This window comes from Mercenaria mercenaria, chromosome 7 (assembly GCF_021730395.1).
Source record: "Mercenaria mercenaria strain notata chromosome 7, MADL_Memer_1, whole genome shotgun sequence".
Lineage (NCBI taxonomy): Eukaryota > Metazoa > Mollusca > Bivalvia > Venerida > Veneridae > Mercenaria > Mercenaria mercenaria.
Genome location: NC_069367.1, coordinates 67,804,934 through 67,832,126, shown reverse-complemented (window position 1 = coordinate 67,832,126; position 27,193 = coordinate 67,804,934). Strand labels below are relative to the sequence as shown.

The window sequence follows — 27,193 nt, the reverse complement described above, 5'->3', positions numbered from 1 at the left end:
CATAACTCTATCAAGGATTTTGGCTGAATTATGGCCCCTTTTGACTTAGAAATCATGGTTAAGTTTTTCGTACCAGTTCATATTTTGGCAAAGTCTTTTGAGATAAAGCTTTGAAACTTTCAACACTTGTTTAGCATCACCGTGTCTAGTTATAGGCAAGAGTACGTAACTCCATCAAGGATTTTGGCTGAATTATGGCCCTTTTTGACTTAGAAATCTTGGTTAAGTTTTTCGTACCAGTTCGCATTTTGGCAAAGTCTTTTGAGATAAAGCTTTGAAACTTTCAACACTTGTTTACCATCACCATGACCAGTTATAGGCAAATGTAAATAACTCCATCAAGGATTTTGGCTGAATTATGGCCCCTTTCTACTTAGAAATCTTGGTTAAGGTTTTCGTACCAGTTCATATTTTGTGTAAAGTGTTTGACATATGGCTTTGAAACTTTTATCACTTATTTATTATAATAGTCTTTATCTGTAGGAAAGAGTACATAACTCTATCATCTATTTTGGCTGAATTACGGCCCTTTTTGGACTTGGAAATCTGTTCTGTTTTCATGCAAGTCCATGTTTTGTCAAAACTATTTGACATATAGCTTTTAAACTTTGAACACTTGTTTATCATTATGATTTCCATCTGTAGGCAAGAGTACATAACTCTGACAACTATTTTGGCTGAATTATGGCCCTTTTTGGACTTTGAAATTGGTTCACACATTGCCATTTAGTGCAAGACTTATTGAAATCCACAAATACTGGAACATTGTTTGTCTAATCTATTTTTTTCTTTTGTCTGAATATCTGTGTTAATATTTTGACCCCATTCTTCAATCAGTTCTTCGAATAGTCGAGCGCGCTGTCATCAGACAGCTCTTGTTATAGACTACATGACTGCCTACGATATTTTATATGTTACTAATATAACAATTGGTTTTGTTTTCACAGTGGAACTACCCTATACCGATGATTATATGGAAGCTCGGACCTGCTTTAGCCTGCGGCAACACGGTGGTTCTGAAGCCAGCAGAGCAGACTCCACTTACAGCTTTGTTTATGTGTTCCCTCATAAAAGAGGTCATTTGGACTCCGCTTTTGAATTTCTCTAACCTTTATCCTACCATAACACCCGTTAGATCTGCGTATAAACGCTATTTATTATGCCCCCTCCCAAGAAGGAGTGGTGTATTGTTTTGCAGATGTCGATCGGTCGGTCTGTAGACCATCTGTTTCCGGATGATAACTCAAGAACGCTTGGGCCTAGGATCATGACAGATGATAGGATGGTTAGTCATAACCAGCAGATGACCCCTATTGATTTTGAGTTCAGTAGGTCAAAGGTCACAATGACCCAGAACAGTTAAACTGTTTCCGGCTGATAACTCAAGAACGCTTTGGCCTGGGATCATGAAAGTTGATAAGGAGCTTGGGCATGACCAGCCGATGACCCCTATTGATTTTGAGTTCAGTAGGTCAAAGGTTAAGGTCACAGTGACCAGGAACAGTTTGACGGTTTCCGGATGATTACTCAAGAACGCTTGGGCCTAGGATTACGAAAGTTGATAGGGAGGTTGGTCATGACCAGCAGATGAACCTTATTGTTTTTGAGGTCAGTATGTCAGAGGTCAAGGTCACATTGACCTGGAACAGTTAAAATTTGTCTGGACGATAACTTGAGAATGCTTGGGCCTAGGATCACGAAACTTAATATGGAGGTTTATCATAGATGATCCTTATTGATTTTGAGGTCAATAGGTCAAAGGTCAAGGTCACTTTGACCAAGAACAGTAGAACTTTTGTGCACAGTGACCGAACAATTTCTGTTCCTTGTGTAATTACTGAATGCATCAAGGGGGGCATTTCGTGTTCTACGAGCTCTTGTTTTCTTGAAACTAGAAAATGGCAAAACGCATGCATTATGTAGTTTTAAGTGAGGGGTTAAAATTATCTTTACATACTGCAGTATTATGGCCTCCCCAAATGTCGAAAGAACCGTTTATGTAACAGTATGGAAATATTGAAATAATACCGCTTATATGGCATGCTCACTCAAATTTGAAATAGGTTAGGCCATCTAGTTTGTATAAACCGCACTGACTGGATGGCCAGTAGGGAAGATTATCCAATTTTTTTTCTATAACGTTTGTAAAAACAAAATGTACGCGGAACGATAAAACAGGACAGTTATTGTATACAGACAGTTATGCAGAAAAGTATATCATAAATCTTACTTCCATCAGATGAAACAATGAACCTTTTATGAACGAATCATTGTTACAGTATTTATGTTGAACAGGCTGGCTTTCCGCCGGGAGTGGTGAACGTTGTTCCAGGATATGGACCGACTGCCGGTGCTGCAATTTCTGAACACATGGATGTGAACAAAATAGCCTTTACCGGTTCTACCGAGGTAATGATGATTGAAATTGCCCCTTAAATGACTTTAGCGTTTCCATAAATTGTTCATTTTTTTTCCAGACAAAGAAATCTCTCAACCATGTTTCCAAAATGAACGTAGCAACCTCGTTATCTATTATTATTTTACTATTATTATTGTTATTATTATAATATTTTTTCAAAGTCTTTTTTATGTTATACCACAATCATATTGACTTGGAAACATCACTCCAGGAGGCGCTTTTGTAACTTTAATTTCACGTTTTTCTTTTTCGTTAAAGTATACGATGGTTTATTTTCCAGGTTGGTCATCTCATTATGCAAGCATCTGGCAAGTCCAACCTGAAGAGAGTATCCCTTGAATTAGGTGGCAAAAGCCCCTTTATTATCTTCGCGGACGCTAACAGTAAGTATAGCCTCCTTTGGTGAACTTTTTTAAAGTAAATAATGGCAAGCCCTTGATCCTTACTTATACGCGAACACATTGCTGGACTATTTTTGGACACTAGTGAGTTAAGTTTTTAAGATTATATGAAATCCATTTTCTGTATGTAATGTTTCTCACTTTCGCAGTTTACAGTAATTCCTTAGGTGAGATTATTGTTTGAAAGTTGCAAGGGCAATACGAAACATGCCTTCCAATGTGAGCGATATATAATATATTAGTATATATTTAACACAGATTTGACAGTCTTTTAGTGGTATTTTTGCTTGCGATTTTAATTTTCATTAACCAGTGGAAATACCTAAATCGTCATAGTTGTAACATTGAACACTTTAAGATGAATTTCGTGTAAAACTTTTATTTATATATCTTTCCTTTGGAAAGTAAAGCCAACTTTTGACCCACTTTAAGAGCCAATAAAAGTTGTAGACTTATGATTCTTCAACTAATAAAAACAGCGGGACTGGACAGTATACAAATTTCTCTACATCCAACCACTATGCTTTCTCATGTGTTTGAAATAGTTAGTAATGTTGAATAACTCACTGGTGCTTCTTCCCGGAAAATGGTGTGGACATAACAAAGTTTGGTCAGAGTCATTTCTCCTGATTTATTTTGTCATAGTATGTAATACAATATTCAGAAAGATTCTTTGGGATACATTTGAAATTTCATGTAAAAGGTTGTATTAACTGGATGGATTTTTTTATGATCTGATTCTAAACACCAGATTAATAGCCCTTTAATGATTTAGAAACTGCAATGTTGCTTGTCCCGTGCAGGAATATCTATATCGTTTCTATTCATCATCAAATGAGCCGCACAACATAGTGGGTTTGCGACCAGCATGGATCCAGATCAGCCTGCGCATCCGCGCAGTCTGGTCAGGATCCATGCTGTTCGCTAACAGTTTCTCTAATTGCAATAGGCTTTGAAAGCGCAGGCTGGTCTGGATCCATGTTGGTCGCAGACCCACTACGTAGGTTTTCTCATGGCGCGGCTCAAATACAAAACTGCAGATGTCTTTTCATTTAACCTATTTACATGATGGTTATTGCCTCTTAATTAATACAATTTTTTAGTATTTTATAATAGTTTATGCTCCATTCTTTCGCTGGGTGTACAATTAATTGAACTTTCTTGTTTCATATAACCTTTCAAATGTAACCATCGAATGTAAACATCAAATGTTACCATCAAATGTTACCATCCAATGTAATCATCAAATGTTACCATCAAATGTTACCATCCAATGTTACCATCCAATGTAACCACCAGATATAACCATCAAATGTAAACATCAAATGTAACTATCAGATGTTACCATCAAATGTAACCATCATTTTTTTTACTATCAAATGCATCTTTAAAAACCAAATAGTTCCATGAAACACAGAAGTCACTGTCCTTAATTTAGTTCGTTCATGCAAATGGTGTCAGATGCCAATCATATGCAGTTTAATTCTTTTGCACTGACACTGCACCTACAAAAATTTAATCATAGACAGATTTATCTCGTTTTATGTTTGTGATTTAGCAGATACCCTGTGTATGCAAAGCTGAAATTATAATATTCTATATCTTTACCCTATATCAATAAATATACCTGGCCCCAATTTCACGAAAAAAACCTTAAGTAATTACTTAGTAAAGTCTGTTATTCTAAAATCGTGCTATTGCTTAAGTTATTGGTATTTAATATTGATTTTTTCTGTAACAATTATCTATATCTAAATTGCATTGTGGTTAGTAGTATATATCTGCAGAACTTATTTCAGTCACGCAGATATGATATTTCTAGCATGTTATAACGAAATATTTGCTTATTTCTATTCTTCGTTTTCTGTAAAATTCAGAATTGTTGTGTTTTTATCTATGAAATAGTCATATACGGTTCTGATATAGATGAAAAAGTCAACAGTGAAGATAAAGGGCAAAAACAAGCATTTGAAATAACAGACTTAGCTAAGCAAGTTTTGTGTGAAATTGGGACCAGGTTGCATTTCCAAAAGTACTAGATATTAACAAAACTCGTATCTATAGTTATTACAAACGTCTTAATGATGATGCTGTGTCATTTTTAAGGCCATTACACGTAAACATTCGTGGTATTCTTTTATATTTACGTTATAGATAAGACAAGTGGAAGAGGATTCCGTAGTCGAGAAGTTAAGGTCGCTAATTTGACTCACAATCATCTTGCCTACTAGCTACTTAAAATTGTTTAATGTTTTAAAGATATATTAGAACCATATTCCTGTTTCAAAATATGAACATTACAACCTAGTATATATGTAACTATAAAATTAACAGATTCGTATTAGTAGAGTTTTTCTCTTGTAAAAATAGTACTAGTAATCCGACTACGTTTTTAGCTCACCTGTCACGTAGTGACATGGAGAGCTTTTGTGATCGCATTTTGTCCATCCTCCATCGTCCGTCCGTCCGTCCGTTCACAGTTTCTTGTGAACACGATAGAGATCACATTTTGCAATCAATTTTAATGAAACTTACACAAAACTTGTACTGGCATAATATCTCGGCGCCTTTCGAGGGCCAAAATTTGCTATTTTTGGCTTGTGAACACGATAGAGACCACATATTGCAATCAACTTTAATCAAACTTGCACACAACTTGTATTGGCATAATATCTCGGTTCCTTTCGAAAACTGGCCAGCTCCCCTCATGGGCTCTACAGTAATGGCCCCTTAAAGGGCCAAAATTTTGGCTTTTGCAGCCATATAGAGACTTCATTTATGGTTTTGATTTGAAACAAACTTTAAAAATATCTTCAACAACAATAAATCTTGGATTCCATTATGAATCAGTCAGATCCAATCTTATGTTCCGGAGTTACGGGCCCTGATTGACCCCTAAAAGAGCCAACACTTGTTAATTTTTACATCGTGAACACGATAGAAGTGACATTTTATGTTTGATTTTAACCACGCTTAAACACAACTTAAGTTACAATAATATCTTAATTCCTTTCGAAAACCGGCTAGATTCCGACATGGGTTTTGGAGTTACTGCCCCTGAAAGGGGCAAAATTTTCTAGTTTGGCCCTTTCAGCCATATAGAGGTTTCATTTATGCTTTGATTTGATACAAACTTGCACAGAAGGATTATCTTGATGATTTCTAGGCCTGGATCGAAACTAGGTCATCTCGGGTCAAAAACTAGGTCATCAAGTCGAATCAAAGGAAAAGCTTGTTAACAACCTAGAGGCCACATTTATGACCCTATCTTCATGAAACTTGGTCAGAATGTTTATCTTGATAATATCCAGGCCAAATTCGAAACTTGGTCATATGGGGTCAAACACTAGGTCACCCGATCAAATCAAAGGAAAAGCTTGTTAACACTCTTGATTATTTGATGTGCATGAAACTTGTCAGAATGTTTGTGTGCATGAAATATTGGATGAATTTTTATGTGGGTCATGTAGGGTCAAATCAAAGAATAAGCTTGTTTACACTAAAGAGGCCACGTTTTTCGGTCCAATCTTAATGAAAATTAATCAGAATATTTGTCTGCATAAAATCACTAGGTAAAACATGTTTACACTGTTATTGTGTGTTACTCAGGTGAGCGACATAGGGCCATCTTGGCCCTCTTGTTAAGCTTGAAGTAAGTTGACTAATGATTGCTATAAATGAAATTTAATTGTGAATGTAGCTCTAAAAGCGCAATTATTAGTTTACATATATTTAGTCAGCTTAATTTTGTTTGATGCGGATTTTCTATATTCAAAGTTGCCATCTAAATATAATACAATCTTCGAGAAAGGTGTGCATTGGATATATATAGGTGATAAAGTGCTAATAAAAGCGTCATTAAACTCACCTGCATGTGTTAAATGTGCAGTTCGTTGCATCAGCTGCTTTTCATGTGTCAGTTCCTGTTAAGAAGTGGTATTTTCATAAGCTTGATTAATCTTATGATATGAGCAAAACATAATTTTAATTTCACAGTTTGTTTTCACTTCAAGATTGTTGATTTCATTGAATATGATATTTTAATCTGACTGAACCGTTACATCAAGGTGAAAACATCATCATGATAAAATGATAAAATCTTTTATTACTGTTGGATTAATATAAAAAAAACATGAAACATCAAACCGTATGCTTAATTCATTAAATAGCAATGCGGTATTTGAAACTTGCACAGTTTATGTAAATTAAACACTTTTCTGAATGTCTTGAGTACAGTGTTTCAAATCTAGAAAATCACTACTTCAGTGAATGAATTTCGTGACGATGGCACTACAGTTGAAGTCGCATATTGTTGTCAGTTACCCCCGGAGAACAGGTGTGACTTTTACGGAATTCAGGACAACGGTTCAGGTTAATAGTCAGCCCCGGCATACACTGCAATACTAGCATAGAAATATGGTTGTCAAAATGAAATTCTTCAAGAAGATAATTTAAAACCATAGAAAGAAACCAAGCATGCTAATAGCAGATTTGGTTTGATCGAGTCTGTTTTTGTATTTCAATGAAAATTCAACAACACCTCCCCTAAGCACTGGCTTAAGAGGAATTTTATTATAAAAAGTGAGTAAAACGGTCAGAAGTACAGGGTGACTTTCAATGGTCGTCACTTGACACGTTAAGTCTACTGCTGTGATAGTTAATAAACTTTTTAAGAAAGTTCCATGAAAGCATAGAAACAATGGCATACTTAGTTTAATTTAGTCTGTTCATGAGCGATATTGAAATACTAGTATGCAATACCTCGCATGTCTCTGGCACCGGCTTAAGCGGAATTCTATCAAACCAGTGTGTATGTTTGTCTTGGGTTCTTTTTGTTGTCTTCATTTCCAATTGTGTAATAGTGATTCTTTAACATAAAGGTGTCTTTTGACTGCCAATTTCCCCACATGACACAAAGCCTGATGACAAATGACTGCAGACACAGTGCCTTCTGTCAGGTCGTAAAGGACAACATACGCCGCGCCCAGGGAATGAACTCGCGATCTTTCGATTCGTGTTTTTACGCTGTACCTAATTATTACTTTTTCGGTGAGGGTGCCCGGTTCTGATAGTGCATCGCTTTTTGATTTATTGTTTTTATATTTTTCACTAACTGAATATATGTACTTATCGTATAACTGTTTATTATGGCTGTTTCTGTGTATAATGTATCGTATTTAAATATCAAGTATTTTTACAGTGCACATTTATTATTTATGTGCTTTACTAATGATATAATGTGCACCCAATACCGTTTTATGTACTATATGCAACAAATAACGCGTTTCGTTTGATACGGGATTCGGACCCTAACTTCAGATGGTCGTTGGTGGAAGTTACGCATGAAACACTCTGCCTCCCAGGTACCTTATGCTATGTTAGTGTCGTTTAAAGATACATGCATGTAATATTTCACTCTCATACAGTCGATGATGCAGCTATGTGGGCCCACGCAGCTGTCATGAACAATCACGGCCAGAACTGTTGTGCAGGGTCAAGGACGTATGTAGAGGCTTCTATTTATGACGAGTTTGTTGCTAAATGTAAACAGATAGCAACAATTCGACAGGTTGGGGACCCTTTCGATGCTCTCACCCAGCAAGGACCGCAGGTAAGACAACATAAAAAGACAGAATGTCTAAGTTATCACTTACATTCAATTTTCCCAGCGTGTGATTTTAATCGGTTTGTTTTTGTTGCGATGTATTAAGTTATTTCAAGTAAAAATGCCAAGCACAAGTTTAAGGAACGTTTAGTGTATTTTCCAAACTACATGTAAGTAAGTTTTGTTTCCTTAGTTTATTTTGGCAGATCATTACAGCTGTCACTTGATTAGAAAATTAAAAATACAGTGTTTATTTCAACATTCTGACTCCATCAGTTGCTGAAAACAAGTGTCTAGTTTTTCAGAAAAAGAATGATGTAAACAACAGACATGATTGCTATAATGTAATTAATTTGTTTACTAAGCGGGCGTATGAATTCGGACGGGATTTAAGACGAAGACTATTAATTCCTTTAGAAACTTAAATACTTCTTAAAATTTTGCTTCTATTAAAACGTTAACAAATCTTTTCTATAGTACGTCTCCGCGTTGTCCAACTTTCTTAACATTCTTAAATCTAGGGTTTGTTTCGAATTAAAATACAGGAAGAACTATTTAAGCCAGTGCTATAGAAAAAATACACTTTAAAACCAAACCTTGGCAAAAGTAAAAAAAATCTAGAATAATCTATAGTTATGTGGCTTTACTGATGATTGCACTAACAATTAAAATGTTCTAAAAATCGAACAAATGTCTTCATTAGTATGCCCCTATCAAAGAAGATGAGGTATGTTGTTTTCGATTAGTCAGTCAGTAGACTAATAGCTAAATAATGCTTGATCTCCTAATGGTCAAACTTCATAGGATGATTGTCCATTGTCACTTTTTGTTATTTTATTTCTCACCTATGAGACAAATATTTTTAATTATAAAATCTCACCTGAGAAACGGCGCTACTAAGCTGTAATGAATTTGATGGTTAGTTGCATCAAAATTCGAATTAGGAGGGCGAATTTGCATGATTAACTGTAAAAAATAATCTCATGGTTGATCCCTTTACGTCCATTGCATTATGGCAGTATGGAAATCGCACCTTCGACTAGAATCCAAAGACTATGTTAAACGATGTCAACCGCTAGCGATTTGCCGTTTCCGCACTTTGATGATGTTTTATGTTAATTTTGTCCCGATATTTTATTTACCAAGATCGACGAGGAACAGTTCAATAAGATACTAAGTCTGATCGAAGCAGGTAAAAAAGAAGGGGCGACATTACAGTGTGGTGGTGAAAGATCAGGAGAGGAGGGGTACTTCATACAACCAACGGTCTTCTCTGATGTCAAGGACGATATGAGAATTGCTAGGGAAGAGGTAAAGGATTCTGTGTTTGAGAAATTAGAAAAATATCAGCAGAACCCGCTATTTATAACATTTTGGAGTGAGTTTTAGTTGCTTTCGCTTTTACAAATATATTTCAACAAAACTGTTATAAAATCTGAAAATGATTGTCTCTGTTTTTTGAAACTATATAAACTTGGAATTCTGAGAATCGGTCAGTTATTGTGCCGGTCAGTTATTGGGTCCAGGTCGGTTATTGGGTCCGGTCGAGTATTTGGTCCAGTCGGTTATTTGGTCTGCACGTTTCTAGTTTTCTGGCTAGAGGTTGCCTTGCATCTCATATTAGAAGTATCATATTAATGTTTTGCAGATCTTCGGCCCAGTGCAATCCATTATCAAATTTACCGACATTAATGATGTAATAGATCGAGCTAACGACACGACCTACGGTCTTGCTGCCGGGGTGATGACGAAAGATATCAATAAAGCTTTGATGATGTCACAGAATCTGGAGGCAGGAAGTGTTTGGTAAGTCGAAAGTTTAGCTTATACACTTTCACTCTAATTACGTTTTTAAAGTTGCTGACAAATGGCGTATTATTTTTGCGATGTTTCCGTGTATACTAAAGTTAGAAATGTGTAGTTTTGAGAGTTTAAATCATTTAACAGAAGAAGTCAATATTTCATGTAGAAGCACACCCGCACAGCTTAATAAGGAGAGTGTGGTATGGGTAATGAGGTCGTGAGTTCGATTTCCAGCCGAGGTTTGTGTTATACGTGATGATTTCATGGAAGATGTTTTGTTAAATATCATTCATCCTTGCGGAAAAGTTGGCATTTACTTGCGGAAAACTGATTGGTTTTGTTTATTTTTAGGGGTTTAACGCCGTTTTTCAACAGTATTTTGGTTATGTAACAGCGGGCAGTTAACCTAACCAGTGTACCTGGATTCTGTACCAGTACAGACCTGTTCTCCGCAACTGCCAACTTCCCCACATGAATCAGAGGTGGAGGTCGAATGGTTTCGGACACAATGTATTTATCAAATCGTCACGGAGAACATACATCTCGCCCGGGGTCCGAATGTAGATCTGCGCTCTCACTATTTGGCTAAGCGGGCGGGCTTGGTCAGGAACATTGATTTGGCTAAGTGCTCGCCGTTGCATTAAAAAATCACCATATCTCAATTCACTCGCCAAAAAAGATTGAGTATATTATGGTTTTGACAGTGTGAGTAAACTGTAAACGTGGTGTTACAGGTACTGACAAGGAAACTTTAGAATTAGCCTATTCCTAGAAAAATGGCATGATCAAAAGATACGAATAACTTAAAAATTGTCGTTATAAAATAGAAAGTAAAAGATGTTTCGGACCATATATGAAAATCTAAAATGTTTATAAGCATATTTATTCATGAAAATACATATCTGATATCTACGAGTACTCTACTAACAAAATATTATATCGCAGAAAACATTGCATATTTTCAGTAGTATCGTCAAAAAACATGGAGGCATTGTATGGTTGTTTTATTGCGGCCAAACCTAAATGTGATTTGAACTGTATTCCATCTAGATGATATTCGCTATGTTTTGTTCCCAATATTCGCGAAGATTTAGACTCGCACATCTCAAAAAGATGCGAACATCATTGGGCGTAAACATGATACCGGCATCAGGCGAAAATCTGTTAAAGTACGATCATTCAGTTCCAATACCACCGAATTGTGAATGAAAGTAAAACTAACAACATCCTTCCTAAAATTATTTTTGGTAACCTAATTTTTGCAATTTTTATATTCAGGGTGAACTGCTATGACGTTGTCAAGGCCCAAACACCGTTTGGAGGCTTTAAACAGAGTGGACATGGCAGAGAATTGTAGGTTACTCAATATATTTAAGGATGTTATTATAGATAGACTTGGTCTTTTATAATAATCATTATAGATTCAACGTGTAGAAGGCAGTTGAATTGTTTCTGAATGGATTATGGTATCATTGATAGCACACACTTTTTGTGCAGGTTGTACATTAAGAAAATGCTATCTGAATGGGCAGGAAAATACGTGTATTGTGATTAAAAAGCTCCAAAGAAATTTAATGGAAAAAAATGTACTAAACGGCTCCCTACTGCTACCAGTAAATTTGTTTTAAAATAATGCTGAAGCAAATCTGTTATTTAAACACTGCATGATTTATTTGAAATATTGCATTTTCAGGGGAGAATACGCATTGCAGGAATATACGGAGATCAAAACGGTGAGTGATTCATTTAACGGAGCATTGTATATCTAGCTAGAAAAATGTAAATGAATCGGGACTTGAATGCCACTTTGAAATCATTATTTGGTCATAGCGCCTTACATTGACTAGCTCAAAGATTGTAATTGACAGCTACTAGTATGCGGTTTTACGTAGGATTAGTCGAACCTGTAAAGAACCACAACCTCCTCTCTACTTTCTCAAGTTCATTGTTCAATGTCACAAAAATACGAAACTTATTTTATGGATTTTTGATATGAAACAACGTTCAAATGTGATTCACATTTTCAGATGAGATTCTAGCATTTATGGCATTTTAATAGCTGACCATAATATTCATCAACACATTTTTGTCAGCTTTTAAAAATGTTTATTTTTTTTTTCTATTTTATAGGTCACTATAAATTTTCCAGAGAAAAACCTGTAAGTACGGACTAGAACGAATCTTCTACTTACTACGCACTGTGTCCGTAAAAGAGAACTTTGCCAGGAAAAGTTATACGCACGTGCATGCTGCTCCCATTGAACGTGTTTTCATATAATATGATTCATTAAATGAATAGGAGTTTCCCTGTACTCGGGGCGCTTTGGATGTTTCGATTTCTATCACACTGAATCAAAACATTTATAGGTTTTTCATTTGGTATTTTGATTAGGCTTCAAAGATTCTTCTTTATAAATATGATATTCAAGGATAATTATTAAACAGAAATGTATTTGGAGATGGCTCAGAATGTGCGAAGGAACCTATTACAAATAGCAGAAAGATACTTAATGAATTAGAATAAAATATAATGGTCATGTTACTAATAACTTTATTAGCATTTGAAATTATTTTTACAACGGAAAATCAACCAAATTTTATAAAGACTTCAGAAATCCAGATTTGCTTACTGTAGTTTATGCCCCGGTGTCGAAGATCAGCGGGGCATATAGTGTTTAAACTGTCCGTCCGTCAGTCACACTTTCTTGTGTTCTGAAATCCGCCTACAGCAGGGGGTAGGACGTAAATGGTGTCTTTCGGGGTTTTTTTTATTTTACAGAAATCATTGGAAAAGTGGCCTTGAACAGGACTTGAACTATTTATCTCCGTATAAAGCGTTCAATATCTTTCACGGCGCCAGGTACAGACTGTGGGTAAATAGTCGGGAGGAGATAAAAAGCGTGGTCACAGAATGCAAATGCACTGTTTCCAAAGTGAGAGAAAAACTCACATACTTGGCAAAATACCCGCCCTAGGGTGATGATTTGTAAACCAAATCCGCCATATTTAAACCACCGAAAGACACCATTTACGGCCTACCCCCTGTTACAGTTTCCATCAAATTGAAATGAAACTTGATATACAATATCATCATGTAGTGGACATGCGCATATTGTCAGGACTTGCATGTCGTATTATTTTGGAGTTGTGGCCCTTTTTGAATTTTGAAATATAAGATTGTGTAAATAACTCTTCCTATAGTTTCCATGTAATTAAGATGAAAGTTAAGATACTTCAGCATCATTAAGTGGGTATGCGCATATCATCGGTACTTCCATTTGTCCAGTTGTTTTATCTGGAGTAACGCCTATTTTTGGACATTGAAATAATACAACTACATCAGGACATAATGTACAGAGACAGTATGAGACAGTAATCTACGTAATTTCACAATTATAAATTTCGATCATTCACTCCTGGAGAATTTTAGAACAATATATTACTAAAAAGTGTGTTTATATGTACTCATCTGCAGTCTTGCCTATCTATTTTAGTGGTTGATACATTTATTTGATATATAAACTGGGACAATTTAATATACAATGTATAGACACGTTTTGTCAGTTTTGTTTTAATACATTTATACAGATTACATGTATGCAAAATAAAATTTAAAGGATAGGAAGGTTGATATTCATTTCATTTATTGGACGCCAGACATTGCTTCTTCACGAGTGGTGCTGTTTCAATTGGAAATATAAGGGTATTCATGAAAATAAATAAGTTTTGAACTGTCTCCCATAATAAACATAATCTTATTTTAGGCATTTTAATGCTGCTTTACACGGTAGTAAGTCAGAACAACGTTTGAGAACCCGAAACGTAACTGGATCAAAACTAAAAGGTTTTCGGCCTGCATGTACTTATTATTGGATCAAAAACAAGAAAGGGTCCGATTACTTTAATCCACATTCTTCCGCGCTCAAATGTATTACCGTTCAAGTATAATTATAAAATAATGAAATTTAAAAGAAACTGCTATAAACTGTGAAATAAAAACAAATTTCCGAATGTTCTTATTAAATCAAGCGTTTCATCTATTCATTGATGCGTATTTTACTACTAACTACTACTTTTAATTTTTAGCTCGACTATTCGAAGAATAGTCTAGCTATTCTACTCACCCTGGCGTCGGCGTCGGCGTCACACCTTGGTTAAGTTTTTGCATGCAAGTACATACAGCCATCAGTTAAAGGCATATAGCTTTGAAACTTATTTTTTCTATTTCTAGGTCAATTACCAACCTCTCTGGATCAAGTCCCATAACTCTGACATGTATTTTGAGCAAATTATGCCCCCTTTTGGACTTAGAAAATTTTGGTTAAAGTTTTACATGCAAGTTACTATCTCCAAAACTAATGCAGATATTGATTTGAAACTTCACATGTATCTTCGGGGTTATAAAACTAGTTGATAGCAGCAAGTCCCATAACTCTGACCTTCATTTTGGCCAAATTATGCCCCCTTTTGGACTTAGAAAATTCTGGTTAAAGTTTTGCTTGCAAGTACATACAGCTATTTCTAAAAGGCATATAGATTTGAAACTTATTTTTTCTTTTTCTAGATCAATTACCAACCTCACTGAGTCAAGTTCCATAACTCTGACATGTATTTTGAGCAAATTATGCCCCCTTTTAGACTTAGAAAATTTTGGTTAATGTTTTACATGCAAATTATTATCTCCAAAACTAATGCAGATATTGATTTGAAACTTCACATGTATCTTCGGGGTTATAAAACTAGTTGATAGCAGCAAGTCCCATAACTCTGACCTTCATTTTGGCCAAATTATGCCCCCTTTTGGACTTAGAAAATTCTGGTTAAAGTTTTGCTTGCAAGTACATACAGCTATTTCTAAAAGGCATACATATTTGAAACTTATTTTTTCTTTTTCTAGATCAATTACTAACCTCACTGGATCAAGTCCCATAACTCTTACATGTATTTTGACCAAATTATTCCTCTTTTTGGACTTAGAAAATCCTGGTTAAAGTTTTGCGTGCAAGTACATACGGCAATTACTAAAAGGCATATAGATTTGAAACTTATTTTTTTCTTTTTCTAGATCAATTACCAACCTCACTGGGTCAAGTCCCATAACTCTGGCATGTATTTTGGGCAAATTATGCCCCCTTTTGGACTTTGAAAATTCTGGTTAAAGTTTTACATGCGAGTTTCTATCTCCAAAACTAATGCAGATATTGAATTGAAACTTCACATGTGCCTTCGGGGTTATAAAACTAGTTGATAGCAGCAAGTCCCATAACTGATATGCATTTTGGTCAAATTATGCCCCCTTTTGAACTTAAAACTCATTTGATATTTAACCTTTTTGGGTAATATTTTCCTGCTTCTGGGACAATATTTCGAATAGTCGAGCTTGGCTGTCTTACAGACAGCTCTTGTTATAAATATGAATACTATGAGTCAGCGGGAAGTAAAAAAAATGTTAAGTAAAAGTAGGTAAAAGTAGGTCCACTTAAGTCACCGGAATATACCCTTCAAAACATCAAAGCAGTACAACTGAAATAAAGTGTCACTGAAGTCGCGATGTCTACATCACACATCGTTCCGGGTGTTATTACTTGTCATACATTGTGTATTTGTACAAAATAGTTTGCACTCCTGAACCTTATAAAATCGCAATAATGTCACCATCACTGATATACAAGACGGTTGTTTTTGTTGGGTTTAACGTCGCACCGACACAATTATAGGCCATATGGCGACTTTCCTGCTTTGATGGAGGAGGTGGAGGCAGACCCCAGGTGCCCCTCTCTGCATTTTTTTCAGCACGGGCGGGCACCTGGATTAGAACCACCCGCCTTCCGAAAGCCAGTTGGATGGCTTCCTAACATGAAGAATTCAACGCCACAAGAGGCTCGAACGGAAATTGTAGAGGGGTAAGTGATTTGAAGCCAGCGACTCGCTTAACCACTCGCCCACGGAGGCCCCCAAGTAGTATTAGAAATACCGCAGCGAGCTCAGTTCTGACCCCCCTGACCCCTTGACCCTATTCTATAAGTGGACTTTAATCTTACCCTAAACTTAAAATACTAACTTGCGAAGCTGGAACCTTCGGTTGCACTTGGTACCCTTGATACCCTAAAAATCTTTTAAATCTTTAGTTAAACCGAATGAAAACCTTTGGTTTAACCAAAAAAAGATTTAGTCTTTGGTCCGGACTGACCCCCCTGACCTATAACCCCTCGGTCCGAACTGACCAATGCCAGCCAATTTAAAAAATAAGAAAAAAACAGGTTTTCAGGTTGCTTTAACTTGACAAAACCTTACCAATTAACAAAAATGAGAACAAAATCTAAAATATATTAAAAATAATTAACTGTAAAATAATTAACTATAAAATGTACCTCCTGTAATATTACTTCCGAATTTCTTATTTATATACTAACTATTATACCGCAGTTAAACAGACGATTTATTGTCGCATTCCTTTTATCAGCTGTTATTTGCAATAATCAATAAAGCGGCACCGGTGCATTAAACCAATATTTGTTTAAAGTTGTTGATATTGATAAACTTGAAAATGACACCGGTGTTGATAAATAGTTTTTGTTGAAACAGTTTATTGAGAATTACGCTGTAATCCGTCTGCACTTAATGACCTTAGTATAGAACGTTTCGCAGACGACATATGTGTCAGTTTTTGTTGAAACAGTTTATTGAGAATTACGCTGTAATTCATAAAAAATTTTAAAACCATTAAACGTATAGATTATAGCTTTGTAATTTGGGGGACACAGGGGTTGTGTTTACAATCAATATTATAAGTTAAACAGATAATTTATTGCATTCCTTTTAAGATAAACATATACCGAGGGTTGTTTATACAACATATTTGATCTTATTTTCAATTAGTAAGTATTTATTTAGGGTACACATAGTAATTAAAATTTTTAAATTAAACCTTTAACCCAAAAAGGGCTGTTTCTATCATAGGATACGGGGTTCATCTGATATGTAGAATTTGATGTAACTGCCCAAAAGCATAAATTTTTAATTCTGTAAATGCTGAATCGTCATACGGGTGAATATCAACATTGTTCCTTGTTTTAGATAATTTTAATTTTTTTCTTATACATAGATATTAACTTATCAGTATCAAAGTCCTCAGCTGCCTCAGCTTTTATTTTTATATCAAATATCCCAAAAAAGTAAACATCATCCTGGCCTATTTTTTCGCCACCAAAATATAAAATGTGATATGGGCTTTGGGTGGGTTTATACGGTTTCACCCGGGGAGCTTGCACCCTTTAATAAAATCTTAATATCTATTATATAAGTTCCGGTTTTCTGACTAAAAAACACACACAAAAAAGCATATCTAGTACATCTATTTTATATTGTTGGTTTATGCTTATAAAATCTTTATAATCTAAGATAATTCCAGTCTTATTTCAAATATATTTAAATAGTTCAGATCGGCCATATTCTTATATGTTGAAGGTATCCAGGCACCACGACGGTCAAAATACTTTTTCATTTGTATGTAATCAAAGTATGATTATAATAGTATTCAAAGAGAAAACGTTTCCCATGTCTCACTTCCTCTACCCTTTTTTCTATTTTCCTGTCTTTCTTTTTAAGTTTAAGAATTATTTCAGCTAAATCATCAAGTCGTTTTGTTGTGGCAACTTCAGAAGCAGATAAATTGTCAACAGTACCCTTTTGTTCTAGCTAATTGTGTTTCTTGTTTTAAAAAACATTTTTTACTTTTGTAATTTATTCAGCATTAGTGGTAATTTCTTCGACATTAGCGGTTATTGCTTTAGTATTAGCAGAAAATTACTTGGGTATTAGCAGTGATTGATTCTCCTTGTTTAACTGATTTTTCAACTACAGAGCCAAATCATTTGTTATTTTTTAATTTTATCATTAATTTTATCATTAATTATTTTAATTGCTTCTTCTTGTTTAGCTGATATTTCAACTACAGAGTCCAAATCATTTGTTATTTTTTTAATTTGATCATTAAATTCTTTAATATCTTCTGTAATTTTTTTGTAATATTACTTAATTTTGCATATTTAAATTGTGACGGTTGTCAACAAAAACTAATCCAATTTCGAATTTGTTTTTTAAAGTCATCTATTTTAAAATTTAAATTTCTTTTTTAAGGGGTTATCTAATGCTGTATCATGATCATCACCTCTTTGTGAAGCTGCCTTTTCCAGTTCAGATTTATATTCTGCAAATTTATTTGAAAATGTGTCGAGTAAATCTGATTCCCTTTTGTCATTTCAGTATTTAGTTTATTTATTTCTGTTCTGATTTCTAACTGTTTAAAATTTTTTGTAACTTTTTCTCAGCTTCAATAATCTTGTTTTTTAGTTCTTCATGTTAATCATACTATCTTTTAATTCTTGAACTTGAGTGAATAAAATGTTTAAATTAACTCAAAATACTTCTTTTATGTTGTCATCTGTCAAATCAGATTTCTCTTCAAGTTCTTTAATAGAATCAGTCATAGCTTTCATTTCTTTTTCAATTTTACTTGTAATTGATTAATTAAAAATGATTCTTTTTAAAATCTTTTTTTAAATTTTCTTCAATATTCTTTACTTCTACTTCTAGTGTTTTTTTATACTTTGATGTCTTCAAGTTTATAGTCATCTATTACACTTTGAATTTTTTTTTAACACAACCGTCTTGGAACTGCATCGTTGGGTTATCTGGATATTCCTAGGTTGATTATTTCATTACCTCCCATATCTAATGCTCTATTCATTGTGTTTAAAAGTTCCTTATTTCTGTGAAGATACGTTTTCCGTTCCTTTTTAAGCTTTTTGAATTGCTTTTTAGTAGCATAATCACTTAAATCAATATCAAATTTAACTTTACTTATACTGTCAGGTTGATTAATTTGTTTACTCATTAAAAACTCCCATTATATAATTATTATATATTACCAGTAAAGTTTTTTCTTAAAAACTTCCTTGGTTTGTCAATATATAAGAAACCCATATTTTTGATTTTTTTGCTTTAAAGCAAAAGTATCACGATCTATATTTTGTTCATCGCAAATCCTATTATTTTCCATTTTACCTGGACTTTCAAATAAAATATAATGTGAACAGTTAATCCGAATATTTTTTGGGTGTTTTATAGTAAGACTGACCTTAAATAAATAACACAACATTTTTTGTGACGTCCTTGAATAAGTATTTTGTTATTTCATTTGAACTTTTTTATCTTCACATACAAAATCATCAAATATTACTACTTTTTGTTTTCTGATTCAAGATTCTCACAAGGTTCAATTTGGTTGGGATCAGCTGAATATTCAAGTATTCATTTGGATCTAATTTTAATCTTTTTTGCAATTTGATTTAAGTTGTTAATTAAATCTTGGTATTTAGATGTTCTAAAGTTTTTAGCAAAACAAGTATAATTTAAAAATAATTTTATAAGAGGTTTTCAGTATAATGCATTAATGTATTTGTTTTCCAGATCCTGACGATCCACATATTAACATTCTAAAACATGAATCTGGCATAAAAGGATAAAATTGTTTAAAGTTATTGGATTTATCATTTTTTGTATCATAATTTGGAATTTCCGTTTATATAATATTACTTTTATTTACATTTTTTTACAATATCTTACATTATCTTACATTATTTTACATTATTTATAAAATGCAATAAAAACTTAATGAAATGATAATAAGAAAAAAATTAGTCGGGCAAAAGATGAGAGATCTTAGAGAAGAAATAATGAAGAAAAAATAAGAAAGCTACAAATCGGGAAATGTATACTGAAATTTATAAGCCAATTACTGAAAAATAGAAAGTCAAAAAGAACAATTATCAAGTCAGTTAAAAGCATTACCTGGAATAAAACAACAATTAGCGTTACTTCCAAAAAGTTTTGTTGATAAAATACAAGAAGTAGAACAACAACAAAAATTGACAGGGATAATGGAAGAACCACCACCTCCGGAACTACAACAACCATTATTACCACTATTACCACAAAAACTAGACGAAAAAGAGGCTGATAAAATACTGGAAGATTATTATAACAGAGAAAAAAAATTCCTGAAGATCATATGGGTTTGGATGATGAAGATGATGTGTTTGAAGAATCAGAAGAATTGGGAGCAAGCCCAAAAAGAATTTACAGTTAATTTTAATAAGAATTTTGATTTAGATCTTTTAGATGAAGAACAATATTATACACCGCAAAAAGTGTTTGATTTTTTTACACTGAATCTGAAAATCCTGATGAAAAATGACTAGGAAAGAAGTAGAGGATAATATAGAACGTGTATCGGATGAAATAAAAAATTGGGAAATAAATTGGTGCAATATCCAGAATGAAAAATCCACAGATTTTGATTTAAAGCAACAAAAAGCAATTAAGCTAAGTCGGAAAATTATAACAAATATAGAGACGTACTCATTGAATTCTAAAAACGGAAAAAAGTATATGGGAAAAAATTTAAAACATCATTACCCATATAAAGTTTTACCAATGGCAATATGGTAATTTAATTATTAAATTAAATAACTTTATGGTCAAAACCAAATTAATTGCTAAGGATAGAATAACTGAAAGAAGTCATTAACACTAAAGTTGATGATGATTTAATTGATTTGATTAATAAAAGATATAACAATAAGAAAAGCATTCAAATCATTCAATAAAAATATTTAAGAATTAACAGAAAAGTCAGGATTACCTATCATAAAAGATCTATGAAATTTAAAAAAGTAATTAGGGGACAAGGTTATGACGTTTGTCCATGTAACCAAGAGAATTGGTTAATGAGTTGGAGTTAATTGTGGTTCAATTAATGCTGGAAATAATAATGAAAAACTAAAAAATGAAGGTATTAGAATAATTGATGAACTATTAAAAATGAATTCTTTTTTTACCAGAACAACATGATTGTTATATAAAAATTATTTTCTTGAATTTAGATTTTAATTAAAGTTTTTAATTATATAAATGGAACAAAAAATATATTAATTCTGAAACATTTTAAAGATAATAAAAAACTCCGAGTGATTTTACAATCAGATTTAGTCTTTCTTTAATTTTAGATAAAATAAAACTTACGTTTTTGGGTTTTGGATAGTATTAACACTATGACCTCTCTTGGCATAATATTTAGTGATAAATATGACAATAAAAGAATTCGTTATCATAATGGTAAAGAATGGAAAGATATCAATTTACAAATGGTTCTTACAGTTACACAGATATTAATAATTATATTAGGGAAACATTATAATAATGATGATTATGAATTTGATAAATCAAAATTGCTCCAATAAGTTTGGAATTGTTTTAAGTAGTTTTAAGTTTTTTGATTTCAATACAGATAATTTTAAGTTGTTTTGGGAAATATCAATTTTCAAACATTGCTTGGATTTGAGAAAAAAAATTAGACAATACTGAATGGGGAACTAAAACACCAAAAATATAACTAACTCTGTGGATAAAATTTTTACATTCATTGTGATCTTATTGATAATTCACTTGTTGATGGTAATTTCAGTGTATTATTTATGCTTTAATTTACTGCAGATTTAAAAAGAGCTTATCCATTTACAAAAGAACCACAAAGAGTTGGATATTCTGAAATTAATAAATATTATAAATTAAATTAGAATATATATTACAGATGTATTTGGTAGAATAATTAATTTTAATGGGGTTTTGAAAAAAGGGTTTTACATTAATATTAAAAGAAATTTGAAATTAAAATTTTTTAGTTTTATATAATGTACAAAAAGTTTATGACAAAAATAAAGGAATATTTATTTATGTTGATGCTCACACAGGAGAAAAAATCTTTACAGGGGCAGGAAATCTTTGCCCACTTTAACGAAATTAATTAAATCCTAAATTAGCACAGCTGGAAAAAAAGCTTTGGGAAAAACAGCAGGAAAAGCAGCACTTGAAAGTGGAAAAAAAAAGGGTTTGGGAACAGAAGTTGGAAATTGGCCCTGCAGCTAAAATTGTTAAAAAATTTTAAAAAAGAAACCTGCTCCGGCAGTTGGTAATTAATTGCTAAGGAATTACAAGAAAAGAATAATAAAAATAATAATAAAAATAATGATAATGAGGAGGATATTCATATGAGAATAAATAGAATATTGTCAGGACTGGGACTTTAGCTCGTGCTGGAACTTCAGCTCAACAAAAACGTATTAACAGATTAATTTATAAAAAATAAAACTAAAAAAAAAACTAAATAAATATAAATATACATGTTTAGAACAAAAAAATTGCAAAAGATACGAACAAACTCCTATTAAATTAGATACAGCCTTAATATCTGTCTTGGGAAATAATGTTAACAACAAAAAAACGGATATCACTTTACAATTAATGATAGAAGTTCATTTTGTTTGGGTTTTTAATGGCTTTTTTGAAGTAAGTTTTAAAGTAAAAAAGCTTGCTGATGGTAATAATTATGATGTTGGAGATCAAATTGCTTTAATTAATAATGCAGCTTCATTAATTGATCAGTTAGTGGTTAAAAAAAAGGGAAAAAAATTGTTTATGTTTGTAATAATTTATACAAAATAATAAATGTAAAAAAATTTGTTGAACTATCTGAGATTATGAAAAATCAACGGGGACAAATGAGTTTATCTATTTAGATAAAAAATGATACTGCTGAGAGCAGGAAGGATCAAGCTAAATATAATTCGGGGTTTGCATCAAGAAAAACTTTAATTGAAGGGGTGGTAATGAGGTAAATGCTAAATTTCCTTTAAATAATTTCATTTTTTCAGGGTTTAGAAACTAATATTTTACCTCCAATTTCAAATTCAAATAACACTGCAGCTGACAGATGATGATGAATTAATTTTTAGAGCTAATGCTGCTGATCCTGGTAGGTAATTGTAACAAATTAATTCTGTGGGTTCCACGTTTGATTTTTAATAAATTTTTGGGTTTGAACTAATTGCTACTGAAAGATTTAAAAAAGCAAGATGGTCATTACCTTAGGAAATGATGACGCAATCAACTGATACACGACAGACGGACATAACTTTTAGAATAACAGCTGGTATAACAAAACCACAACATGTATTTGTTTATTTACAACGCCCCTGACAAAAGTAATGCACAAAAAGAATCCACATTTATTAGATACATTAAAGTTTGATGCAGCAGTTGATAATACTTGTATTTTGAGCTCTTGTCGTCTTGAATTTTGGTAATGGTGTTTTTTTATCCAGAAACAGAATACACAAGTATATCAAGAATATATGATGATGTAATTAATTTATTATTATAAAAAAAATAACAAACACTGGAAGTCTGCTAAATAGATCAAATTTTCAAGTTTGTTTGGATTTTTTCATTTTAACTTGGAATATAAAAAGGAAGCAATAACAGAAGTCCTAAACACATTACATTAACAGCTAAATTAAATGTTGGGGCCGGCAGCACATGTCCGTGTTTATGCAATTGTTTTGTAGGAGGAAACAGTTAAAAATAAATACTATTGGAAATGAACTTGTTATTGTTTAAATTAAAATAAATTTAAATATATAATGTCATCAAATTATTGAATATAAAATTAACCTTACAGATGGAAAAAAGAAAATTTAGCCCGAGCCTACAACAACAAAATTCCACATACTTTTGATTAAAAACATGAACAATTACGTGGAAAATTTCCCCTTTACTATTAACAAAAACACAAAATTAATCAAATTAAAAAGCTCTTGCAAATAAGAAGGGATTAGAAATTACAATTTAAAAAAAAAAACAGATGTCCAGTCAAGGTCAAAATGGTGGATTTTTAGGAGCTTTAGCTGGTTTGTTAGGAAAAACAATTCTTCCAATGGCAGCAAAATAGCTCCCAAAAATATTAGCCCCTTTAGGCATTGGTGCTTTGTCGGGGTTTAGCCTTTTACTGGTGTTAGTAAAATACTTGGAAAGGGTATTATTTCGTACTTGATAAGAGAAATATGATATCACCATATTTTACACCTAATCAAAGAAAGCAACTAGTAGGATCGGGAGTGATTAAATTAACACAAAAACAAAAACAAGACGGTGGTTTTTTTAGGTATGTTGGTGCTAGTCTAGGAATACCTTTGATTACATCTTTGTTAAGTGGAAAGGATTACAGATTGTTTTCACAACGGAGACCTTACAGACGAATTCCTATAGTAAAAAAAAAAAAAAATTTTATAAACAAACCTATTTCTAACTTTGAATTGAAAAATGGGTTAAAACAATTAAAAATTAAAAACTTAGGGGTGTTTAGTAGAAATAATTTACTAAAAAAAAAAAATAAATGATAAAGTGTGGAATAATCAATTTAGATGACTTGTTGGACCTGGAACACATTGGGTTTGTATATTGGTAAAATATACTTTGACCCATTCGGACTTCCTCCACCAAAAGAAGTAATTCAGTATATACCAAATGAAAAAATACAACAATGTTAAATATCAAGCCCAAAACAAGTACACTCTGCGGATATTATTGTTTATTTTTCATTAAAATTTTTACAAGAAAAAAGTACCGTTGTATGATTTATTGTATAAAATACTAAAAATTCATAATCAAAAGTAAATGAACAAAACTATTATAAATTATTTTAATAAAAAAGGACATTTATTTAACTGGAAAATTAAATAATGGGAATATTCAATAATATAAATGGGAAAAAATAAATTTAAAAAGAAAGACAATTAATAAGAAAACCTCCATTGTTTTAACATGTTATACTCAAGATACTGATGGTGGATTATTTCAATGGAAACTGTAAATGCTAGTCCTGGTTTTGTTCAAAATGGTAATAATGTAAGAATTAATTTTAATTGCATCTTAATTATTCTTGTTGATTCAATAAATTAGATAAAGGAGAAGCTAAATTACAATTTAAAAAATAAAGAAAATGTAATTCTTCAAAGTTTTCGATGTAAAAAATAACAGAAAAAATGAATCTATTTCTATTTAATTATGCAAAAGAATTTAAGTAAATGATGTTATTTATATTAATTCTTTAAACGTTAAAAAAATTCAGTTTAAAAATTTATGGTTCTATAATTTAATAAAAACTTTAATAAAAACTTTAATTAAATTTTAAAAATAAGCTAATGTATCAAACCATTATCGAGAATATATCTTTTATCGTCATAACATGATAAAAATGTTTTATATAACATAACTGGAAAGATTGTGTTTATTAGAACGGAATAACTTTAAAGGTGTATTACTTTTGGGTTGAATTAAACAAAGTATCTTGTAATTTTTATGAAAATATTGTTTCTTAAAACAAGTTTTTTTAATTCCTTTACATTTTTAACATTAACTTCGTTTTCTAATAAATATGAATCCCTTTTACTTCTTTAATCCCACAAATTCAACAATTACTACACCGGCAGCTCATCTTTAAATTTTCCAATTACTTTTTTATATTTTTCAAATAAAATTTTGAATTTCTATCGTAATCACTATTATCAAATAAATCTTTGTCCTTATAAAAGTCTTTATATGCATCTTGGGTTTTTTTTTCATAACATAATGAAACAGTGTCAGTAAACATAATTTACAATTACCCTCGTACTTTCCTTAAAATAAAAATAATGAAAAAACATAAAATTAAATATTTTGATAAATCTAGAATGCACATTCCAACATAACAAGGTCTGTTTAATAACAAACTTCTTTATTCTATGAATACCAAAAGGTTAGAGTTTAAACATCGTTGAACTAACAAATGAAGGTTTGGCTATGTATTTTAATAAAATATTTTCATCTGAGTTAATTAATATTAACCCTCTTGCGTAAATTCTCCATCGTTTACCGAAACAAATTGTTCATTAACTTAAAAAGTCCTTTCAATGAATTTTTGCTTTAGATCTTTTTTGAGTTATTAAAATCAATATACTTTTTTTACCAAGACTTTCGTCAAAGTTAAATTTTATGTATTTTTGGTTACTTTTAACCCTAATTGTGTATTATAGTTCAAGATTTTTATAAGAAATACATAATTTTTGTTTTTTCATTAAAGTTTGGAACCAACTTCTTTACATTACTTTTTCCTATTCAATTCTGTTTTAATATTTTTACTATAATCAAAAGCCTTGATCTGGTATTTTAATTTTTTCGGCCTTAAAGGATTAAACTTGTGGTTTTAGTAATTCTTTTTAATTCAGATCACATTCAAATTAAAGTTATTTTTTTACCTTTTTCAATTAATTTCTTAAATTGTTTTTCGGATATAATTTAAAGTTTTCCCGAGGGCAAAAGTTGACACATAGCCCCAACTGTTAAAGTTATTGGCGTCAAGGTACATATGTATTTGCTTTCTTCTTTTAATTATAATCTTTTCTATATTTATTGTTTGCTTTACTGTATCTGTTTGAATATAACTTATTCCCCCTCTCCATCCCTTTCAATAAAAGATACATATCAATATCAGTTTTATTAAATCTAACTTAATTCAATTCATTTTTAACATTGCATCCCCACTAAACCAGGACTACAAAATAATGACAGATCTAATTTTTTTATACTCTAAACATAGTTTTCTAAATTTTCGAATACATCAGCTAAAATTTAATACGTCATTTTAATATAGATCATATATTCTCCATTTTTTTAAATTTTAAATTTTTTCCCAAACTTTTTGCATGTTGTATTTTTTATCAGAATATTGTTTCATTTAAATTGAATAAACTCCTCTTTTGAAGGTATTTTGTTCTTTAATTTTTTTAAATGAATCCATGTAATCCATGAATAAACACCTTTTGTCTTAATTTCTATATTTTTATCAATTCTTGAGTAAATATTTAATTCTGGAATTTTTTTTACTAAGTTATCCATGATTTTAGACATTTAAATTGGAAATGAATCAATAAAGACCCAGTCAGAATCATAAATGCCATATATCTTTCCCTATTGTTGGGAATAACAATTAATTTCTTTTTTAAATTTTCCTATTTGTTGCATATAAAT

The 27,193-nt window shown here is 32.0% G+C and overlaps 1 protein-coding gene across 1 annotated transcript in view; it reads left to right on the top strand.

Moving 5' to 3' along the window:
* Positions 1-13,849, top strand: part of LOC123554004 (aldehyde dehydrogenase 1A1-like) — a 30,266-nt gene extending 16,417 nt beyond the window's left edge. The window contains exons 7-15 of the mRNA XM_045343815.2: positions 948-1,076; positions 2,296-2,409; positions 2,700-2,802; positions 8,247-8,431; positions 9,572-9,736; positions 10,074-10,231; positions 11,507-11,581; positions 11,922-11,961; positions 12,359-13,849. Coding sequence (XP_045199750.2) covers positions 948-1,076; positions 2,296-2,409; positions 2,700-2,802; positions 8,247-8,431; positions 9,572-9,736; positions 10,074-10,231; positions 11,507-11,581; positions 11,922-11,961; positions 12,359-12,391 — 1,002 coding nt within the window. The 3' untranslated portion in view covers positions 12,392-13,849. The remainder of the gene's footprint in view (positions 1-947; positions 1,077-2,295; positions 2,410-2,699; positions 2,803-8,246; positions 8,432-9,571; positions 9,737-10,073; positions 10,232-11,506; positions 11,582-11,921; positions 11,962-12,358) is intronic.
* The last annotated feature ends 13,344 nt before the right edge of the window (positions 13,850-27,193 follow it).